This window comes from Carya illinoinensis, chromosome 14 (assembly GCF_018687715.1).
Source record: "Carya illinoinensis cultivar Pawnee chromosome 14, C.illinoinensisPawnee_v1, whole genome shotgun sequence".
Taxonomy (NCBI): Eukaryota; Viridiplantae; Streptophyta; class Magnoliopsida; order Fagales; family Juglandaceae; genus Carya; species Carya illinoinensis.
Genome location: NC_056765.1, coordinates 15,559,133 through 15,568,900, shown reverse-complemented (window position 1 = coordinate 15,568,900; position 9,768 = coordinate 15,559,133). Strand labels below are relative to the sequence as shown.

Here is a 9,768-nt window from a genome sequence, read left to right as displayed (position 1 = left end):
ATAGGCCAGTTAGCCTATGTAATGTCATTTACAAAGTGGTAGCTAAAGTGTTATCAAATAGGCTTAAACTTATCTTGCCTGACATAATTTCTGTGAACCAAAGTGCTTTTGTTCCAGGTAGGGCCATAACAGATAACATCATGGTGGCTTACGAGACCCTCCACTCCATGTCCACAAGAATACAAGGAAAGACAGCTTATATGGCTCTCAAACTCGACATGAGTAAAGCCTATGATAGGGTGGAGTGGGATTTTCTAGAAGCAGTAATGTGCAAAATGGGTTTTGACAGAAGATGGGTCGCACTGGTAATGAACTGCATCAGGTCTGTTTCATACTCAGTGCTGCTTAATGGAGAGGCTCAGCTTAAATTCAAGCCAACTAGAGGCCTAAGGCAAGGGGATCCCATATCCCCTTACCTGTTTATCATATGTGCTGAGGCTCTATCAAACCTCTTGACTCAGGCTGAATCAAAGGGCAGAATATCAAGTATTCCAATGGGAAGAGGACCAACCAAGGTAAACCATTTGTTCTTTGCTGATGACAGTATGATATTCTGTAAAGCAAGTACACTGGAGTGGAGAAGAATGCTAGGCATGCTGACTACATATGAGCAGGCCTCAGGACAGCTTTTGAACAAGGAGAAATCTACAATATACTTCAGCAGAAACACTCCAAGTGAATGCAGAGCCAACATAACTTGAATTGCAGGTGTAACTCCTATAGCATCCTTTGGAAAATACTTAGGCTTACCAGCCATGGTAGGAAGAACAAAAGTAGCATGTTTCCATGGCCTAATTGATAGAATGTGGTCAAAGATCAATAACTGGAAGATAGGCAAGTTGTCAGCAGCTGGAAAAGAGGTGCTGCTCAAGTTAGTACTACAGGCAATTCCCACATACACAATGGGAATTTTCCTTCTACCAAAGTCCATCACCAAGAGGCTTGACCAGATGCTAAGGAAGTTTTGGTGGGGCTTTAGCGGGGATCAAACTAAAATGCAGTGGATAAAGTGGAGTCAAATCAACAAAGCAAAAGATCAAGGGGGCTTGGGTTTCAGAAATTTCAATAGTTTCAACATGGCTCTTTTAGCAAAGAATGGGTGGAATCTGTTGCAAAGCCCTACATCTCTCCCTGCCACCATTCTCAGACAAAAGTACTTCCCACATGGCTCCATTTTAAAGGCAAAAGTTGGGGCTCGACCCTCACTGACTTGGAGAAGCTTACATGCTGGACTCTCACTGCTAAAGGAAGGCTTGTTATGGAGAATAGGAGATGGAAAATAGGTAAGAATCTGGGAAGATAGGTGGCTCCCTCGACCCCACTTCCTTGCCCCAAGGTTAGAGGCTGATGCCCCAACCCAAAGGAATGTTGTTGCAGATTTAATCAACCCTTCTCTAAGGATATGGAATGATCACAGCCTTCATGAAATATTCACTCAGCAAGACATAGAGGTGATAAAAACTGTCCCAATCACTCTGGGCAGTAGGGGTGATAGGTTGATTTGGGGTTGCACTCAGAATGGTCTATTCTCAGTGAAGAGTGGCTACCATCTTCACCGAGAAATCCATGCTAATCATGAGGTTGGCCCTTCTAAACCAAAGGATCAACCAGAGTTATGGAAGGGAATTTGGAAGCTGCAGGTCCCAAATTGGGGTTAAGGAGTTCCTTTGGAGGGCTTGTAATGAAGGCCTACCTACTCTAGCCAACTTGCAAAGAAGGAAGATTGTTGCTGAGAGTACCTGTCCAATCTGTGGTCTTGTAGAGGAAACAGCAGACCATGCCCTCTGGAGTTGCAGTGCAGCTCAAGATGTCTGGTGTCAAGCAAGCAAGCCAATCCAAAAACTCTTTCTAGAAGCAGGATCCTTCAAGGAAGTCTGGCAGCAAATAACAGATAAGTTACCAAAAGCAAGGATTGAGGAAGTAGGCTCGATTATGAGACTTATATGGACAAGAAGAAATGAAGTGGTGCATGGGAAGGCTTTCAGGCATCCCAACTCAATATTAGTTAAGGCCCAGGATGACCTCTATTGTTACAAATTGGCAATTCAGGATCGTGTGAGTTGCAGGGCTGCAAAGACATCTAAGAGTCCTCAGAAATGGACTACACCACCTGAGGGAGAATACAAACTGAACTGGGATGCTGCCATCAATCAACCACTGAACCAAGTAGGGATTGGGGCTATTATTAGAGATTGCAGTGGCCAGGTACTCTGGACAATGCGAGCCAGAAGAGGGTTGAACCTATCCCCTTTCACTGTTGAAGCTTATGCAATGATGATGGCAGTCATATTCTGTAAAGAAGCTGGTTTCAGGTCGGTCCTCTTTGAAGGTGATTCACTCAAAGTGGTTGAAGGGATGCAGAAAAAAGCTAAGGATTGGAGCCAAGGAGGTTTAATCATTGAAGACACTAAGCACATGTTACAAGACTTTGTTAAATGGAAGTTCTGTCACACAAAGAGGGATTCAAATATGGCAGCCCACTTGCTAGCCAAGAATGCCCTCCTGAATGATTGTGATCTCTATGAGTTAGAGGAAATACCACCTTGTATTAGACGTGCTATTATCTTAGATGTTTGTAATAGCATGATTTAATCAATGAAAGTTTCCATTTCAAAAAAAAAAAAAAAATTGAATAATTAAACAATTAGAGCAATGTCAAATACATCACAAAAGTCAATTTAAATTTATGTAAACTCAGCAATTTATAGATGCTTGTGATTAAATTAGTTACACACAAATGTAATTTACAGCAAGGATTAACCTGTGTTCTAGAAATTTTGCAAGATAGGAGCTTTGTGGACAAATTAACATAAAAGATTAAACAGTAAAGTATATTGTTTATTAACTAATCAACATTTCAATACACTGATATGGACATATAAGAGAGGAAAGACAACAAAGAAACTAAAAATTTGGGAATTACTTAAAATGTTACATTTGATAAAATAAACAACAATTGTGTAAAGACAAGTCGTCAATTGGTAAATGGATCAATATGCACCTAAAAGCATAGAAGGGTCAATTGGCAACAATGTAGAGGCTAATTATACTCTTAATAACCTACCTAGTTTTAAAGTTGTACTTTAATCTCTAAGTATTTATCCCAGTCACAACAGATAGGTTAAATCATAATTATCTACATGAAGTGGATTGATTTTTAAGCAACAGAGTAGCAATCAGCCATCAGGTTTTGTACCATAAGATTTAAACCCAAAATCTACTTCTTAATCACAACACCAAAAACTATTACCAGTTGAGCTAGCTGAAACAATCTCGCAAACACAATAAAAAACAAATGTAGTTTTGGACTCTGTCCTAGAATTCTTTAAAGCGAGCAAGAAATTCTCAAACAATAATTCATTTATCTCTACAATTCTTTAATAAAGTGAGAATTTGAAAAACCACATCTGGAGAAGGCCATGATGGTTATTAAGAAGTACATGAACATATTTGAGCAAATCTAGAATGCTCAAAAGTACAGTAAAAATTATCTACACTCCACTTGCCAAGACAATGGCCCCACTGGAGCATTAATGTAGTTATAAATACACTAGTGCATTAATGGAAAGCAAATATACTGTACTAGCTCCTCTATTGTAGTACACATCATCATGGGCAGATGCCATTCACACATTCATACCTGCTCCTCTATTTAAGAATAATATCATCTGCCATTCTCTTGAACTCGCAGGAAAAGGGTTGAATATCTACAGCTATATTGTAATAAAGCTCATGTCACACAGAAATCTTAACAAAAGGTGTTTAAGCAATAGATAATGGCTTACTACAAATCTTAACATTCAATTGAATAGGAATAATCGTTTTCAAGTGATGAGATCCTATTCCAAGCTCTTACATTTATTGACAAGAATAAGAATGGGTTTATCATTGAGTTTCATGAATTAAGAGAGAGTATGGTAGAGGACGACTTTCATCCATTAACAATGCTATGGTTATCTAATGCATCTCATGTTGGATGAGAAGTGGGATAAGATAATCAAAACAAACAAGATACTTGACAACAAATTAATTGAGCCAAATATCTCCATTTATTGAACTAATTATTATGTCATTCAATGTGTTTATAGTCACAAATATTATGGTAGAATCAGCTATGATGAATTTAAGGCAATGATGAAAACAGGCATGGACACAAAAAATGGCAGCTTGGCAAATGTCCTAGGGCATTTCTAACTGCACTAAGCCTCAACATGTTCACCACAAATCTAGGGAACTAAGGGTAAAGTAATCACTTAGCTACCCTTCTATTGAACATCATCGTAACTATTTTCCTTCCTCTTCAAAACAATGAAAACTCCCAAGGAAGGTCAAGTGTTTGCAAAAACCATTCATTGATAGGCATCATGAACAGGTTGATTTTGACTCTTTAATGTCCAAAACAACAGGGACTTTAATATACAAGCATTTGTACGCACTTGTGACAAATAAAGAGAACTCTCACTCTCACCTATAATTGAGAATTATTCTAAAATACCATCTTCATGATTTTCTGCTTTAAGGAAGAAGAGAAGAATTTATGGAGGCATTGATGAAGAGAAAGATTCTAATAAGAACCTTATGAGCAGACCTATGCAGTAAATTTAATTTAATAAACTTAATATTTAACTACATACACATTTTCTTGGAGGATGAAGTCTGCAATACAATAATCGAAAGTGATCCAAACATTCTATTACCATGTGATAATCTGTTTCTCTTTTTTCTTTAGTGAGCTCAACTCAATGCTTACTTTCGTACTATGTCTAAGTTCATTTTTCATATTTTTTTCTCATTTTCAGGAAGTAATCTCGGCATCATGACCAATTGGTTTAGGCTTATTCCTAGATGTCCTTTGAGAGGATAGGCATTATAAACCAAACAACATTTGTTCAAAAGCATTATTCACTCTGACCTTGAGGTAGGGGTTGTTATTTGCCATTATCTCCTTATTTACTCTGGAGAGAATGTGGAAGTTGTAATACCTCATATTTACGTGTATTTTAACTAAGTAAATTATTTTTATTTATTATAATTATGGACATACTTGTTTCAAGTTTTATATTATTTTAGTGGTATTATTTTATTATTTCTAATTGTGGAATTTAATTCAAAGTATTTTATTATTATTAATATTGTTCATCATTTAAAATGCTCTATATTTTAAATTAGTTTATTGTTGGATTTTATTATTTTATTTTAATAAGTCACTGTGTTTAAATTATTTTATTTAACTCACCGTTTTAAAATTTATTTTCATTGGATCAGTTTTGAGACCCTAAGTTGGAAAATGCTGGATCTCATTTCTTTTCCTTCCTTTTTATTTTTTCCTTTTCTTTTTCTCCTCTATTTCTTTTCTCATTTTCTTTTTTCCCTTCCTTCTCTTTTTCTTCTCTTCCTTTCCCACGTGAACGCGACACCCCCTCCCTTCTCCCCCATCAGTTTCTTCTCCTTCGCCCAGCGTTGTCGTGTGCTGTCCGTGAGCCACACCACCCAGCCCATCTTCTTCCCCACCTTCCGGCGACCACCCCTCTCTATTTTCAGCCCCAACTATGCCGCCGTTAGCCCCCACGCCCCATTTCAAGCCGTGGCATCTATGAGCTCCAACGCCACCGTCGCTCCACCATCAGCCACCAGCTCTACACCACTTCATCACCTTTAGCAACCCAAACTGCCCTTCCCCAGCCCTGATCCGCCACCGGTGAAGCCCAGACATCTCACTTTCCGATTTGACCTTTTAGGCTTTAGACCACCCTTTACGCAGCCACCCACGGCCAACCACCACTACCTTTAGCTTCACTAACACCCCTAAGCCCTACCCTAGCCTTCCCTAGTCTTCGTTTGTCTCCGTTCAAATTTGGGTATTCTGAGACCCATAGCCATAATGCATTTTGAACTATGACATTGCTTTGTCATCGCCTTTTGCAGCTTATTGATTCTCCAAAAATTATATTATAGCAATGTAAGTATTTTCTGAATAACCAACTTTGAGATTTAAATATATTTTGCATTAACAAATATTCTATGAAATTGGTTGGTTGTGCCAGACTAAGTCCGAGAAGTCAGGGGTCAGTTGGAATGTAGAACAAAGTTGTTTGTGTGATTGGTTGATGTTGTGATTTGTTGGTTGTTGGATATTTGTTTCTTGTCATAAATTGCATAGTGCACGAATGTTCATGTTTATAAAATGAAAACTGGGTTTTCACATAATTGCATGCATGTTCATGTGTATATTTGACAACTGGGTTTTCATGTGATAAATGATTTTGGGTATGTTTGAAATAAACAGATTGAACGGTTTGAGAGAATGTTGCTATAGGGTTGGTAGTAAGTAGGGATGGTGGTGGAGTCCTACTTGTGGTTCCCGCCTACAGTGCACGCGGTAGGGATGGTGGTATAGTCCTACCTATGGTGCATATGGTAGGGATGGTCGTAGCGTCCTACCTATGATTCTCACCTACAGTGCTATGATAGATTGAAAGAGAGGTAAAATGAACTGTAGGGATGGTGGTAAGCAGGGAAGGTGGTAGAGTCATGTCTGTGATTCCTGCCTACATGCACGCAGTAGGGATGGTGGTAGAGTCTTGCTTGTGATTCCTGCCTACAGTGTAAGATGGATATTTGGGTCATTTTTTGGGAAAATGGCAGATCTGTTTTAATATATTTGTTGAACCATAGCCATAATGCATTTTGAATTGTGACCTTACTTTGCCGTAGCCTTTTGCAGCTTATTGATTCTCTAAAAATTATATTATAGCGGTGTAAGTATTTTCTGAATAACTGGCTTTGAGATTTAAATATATTCTACATTAACAAATATTCTATGAAATTGGTTGGTTGTGCCGGACTAAGTCCGAGGAGTCGGGGGTCAGTTGGAATGGAGAACAAATTTGTTTGTGTGATTGGTTGATGTTGTGATTTGTTGGTTGTTGGATATTTGTTTCGTGTCATACATTGTATAGTGCACGCATGTTCATGTTTATAAATTGAAAACTGGGTTTTCACATAATTGCATGCATGTTCATGTGTATATTTGACAACTGGGTTTTCATGTGATAAATGATTTTGGGTATGTTTGAAATAAACAGATTGAAAGGTTTGAGAGAGAGTTGCTATAGGGTTGGTGGTGAGCAGGGATGGTGGTAGAGTCCTACCTATGATTCCCGCCTACGGTGCACACGGCAGGGATGGTGGTATAGTCCTGCCTAAGGTGCACATGGTAGGGATGGTGGTAGATTCCTGCCTGTGATTCCCGCCTACAATGCTCTGATAGATTGAAAGAGAGATAAAATGAACTGTAGGGATAGTGGTAAGCAGGGATGGTGGTAGAGTTCCGCCTGTGATTCCCGCCTACAGTGTAAGTTGGATATTTGGGTCATTTTCTGGGAAAATGACAGATCTGTTGTAATATATTTGTTGAATCCAAGATTTCAAACTTCATGTAATTATATATCTACACATTGATTTTGATGATAACAAATAAATTCAAAGAATAAAGGAGTCTCAAGCTCAAGTTGTCTACACAATGGAGTCAAGCACATCAAGGAACTAAGCATGGGCAAGAAGGGAACAAGTTCACATTAAAGCTCATAGAGTAATGTTGTAAATGTCTTAAAATTTCAAAATTAGGATTAAGGCTCAAAATTAATATTTTATCATAAAGCATTAAAATACATTTTCCACATGTGCATAAATATTTTGAAAATTTTGAAAGATGATTGATTGTCATCTTTTAAATATGCGTGACATGATTAAAGTTTTGAATTTTAAAAATATTGAAGATGATTGATTGTCATCTTTCACATGTGCATGCTTTATTTGATTATTTTCAAAAGTTATTAATGCTTTATTTGAATATGAAGTCTCATATGCCTATAAATAGATCATTTGAGAGCTTCAAATTTACAATACCAAGAGCATACAACATTCATTCAAAGCTTTCATTCTCTCTTCTCTAAGCATTGAGCCTTAACCCTTGTTCATTTTGATAGAGATATAGTTTGAATTGTATTGTTTTTATTTCACTCATTGAGGAGTGTTCTCTGATAACCTACCCACTATCAGCTCTTGTATCAGTAAAAGGGTGTGTATAAGCCTTGTGCATGTAGAAAGTGTTTTACACAGGGAATAGTTGAATTACCAAGTGTAAGGTGATTGCAAGTGTAAAGGGTGTTCTACAAGGATCCTTTGTAGCGGTATTGTTCAGAGGCGTAATAGGTTTCTATCTTCAACTGAAGGAAGTTGAATAGTGAATTTGGAGATCCTCAAGGAGTAGCTTGAGGCGAGGACGTAGGCAGTGGAGCCAAATCTCGTTAACATACTAAGTTTGCTTCTCTTTTACCCTTACTCTTTATATTTATTACTCCTGTGTATTTTATTTATATTTTATATTGTATATTTGATTTATAATTTTTAAATACAATCCAATTTACCCCCCTCTTGTGTCAGTCATCTGGGCAATAGTATTTGGTAGATATACAAAAATTAAACCGAAAGGAAGAACATGCTTTCAGATTCAGAGAGTAAAAAAATTATTATACAAACAAAAACCCAAAATTTTTGGAAAGCAAGCTATGCATGAAGGGGGAGTGATAGAAAAAATAGAAAAGATATACTTGTATGGAATATATTCCCTAAAAATCAGCCTCAGTCGACAATACTTGAAGCCTAAAAAATGAACTCCAGAATGAAAATGGAGGCACTGTGCAAGGATTTTGCAGGGGAAGGAAATGTATGGCTAGCTTCCGCAGGAAGACAATCAAGTGAGAAACCTGCATGCAAATTGGGGTAACTAATGGGTGGATTTGCAGGTAGGTAAAAATGAAGAAACACAAACGAAGGGGAGAAGGGTGTGGGGAAATGGGACTTCGAAAATGGGCAAGTAAGAACGATGGAGGAGTTGACGCAATGAAGCCTTCAAATGGAGATCAAGCCGTCGCAAACAGGGGTGACCAACGATTTGCAGGTGGAAGAAAATGGAGTCTGATCTGATGGGTTTTGTCAAAGTGGAGAAGGGTACTATTGGGGTGGAAATATGTTGGGGGGAAATAAAAGTTTGCACTTTAGCACCCCAGACTGCATCCCAACGATAGTTACAATGTCACAACAAGTTATTTCATATTGTGACGCAAGGAATTGTTGCTGATACTAAATAAATCACTGCAAAAAATTCTTAAGTGTAGCCCTTTATGGAATTTGATGTTTGATGTTAAATAAATATGGTGAATTGAAAATCGTTGCAAAAAGTGGTCATTTGCAGCGATTTTATTTACAATGATTTAAAAATCACTACAAAAAGTACTTTTTGTTGTAGTGACTAGGGGCAAAATATGAATGCTCCATTTGTATACTAAGAGTATCTTAGATCATTTGTGAATAGTAATGAAATATATAGTTCATAAATAATTGTGAAATAATAGTGAATAGTATATAAATAGTAGTGAAATAGTCTGAAAAAGTCTAATAACAATTATTTTCCCAAACAAAGAGAGTTAAAATAGAAAGGTAGTCTATATCATACTCTCATACTTAATTCATGAGTAATTAAGATAAATCTGAATCAGAGTAAATGTAACTTCCAAAGTCTTCCTTTAAACTCCACACATCCTCTCTCATTCTCTCCTCCCTCTGATGTGCCACACAAGCCCTCCCCTTCCCATCTCTCTTCCACTGCACCATCGCAGAGCCTCTTCATGGCCTTGTGGCCATCATTAGCCACCCCAATCGCACACACTCACGTGTCCGAGCATTTGACGTGCCCAATGGCTGCCG

General features: G+C 37.8%; 2 protein-coding genes across 2 annotated transcripts; both read left to right on the top strand.

Moving 5' to 3' along the window:
• The first annotated feature begins 755 nt into the window (after positions 1-755).
• On the top strand, positions 756-1,283 carry LOC122293627 (uncharacterized mitochondrial protein AtMg00310-like). The gene has a single exon (XM_043102159.1). It carries the CDS (start codon positions 756-758, stop codon positions 1,281-1,283), a length of 528 nt encoding a protein of 175 aa, XP_042958093.1.
• Positions 1,284-1,575: 292 nt separating this feature from the next.
• On the top strand, positions 1,576-2,592 carry LOC122293626. Its single transcript, XM_043102158.1, has one exon. It carries the CDS (start codon positions 1,576-1,578, stop codon positions 2,590-2,592), a length of 1,017 nt encoding a protein of 338 aa, XP_042958092.1.
• Positions 2,593-9,768: the final 7,176 nt, after the last annotated feature.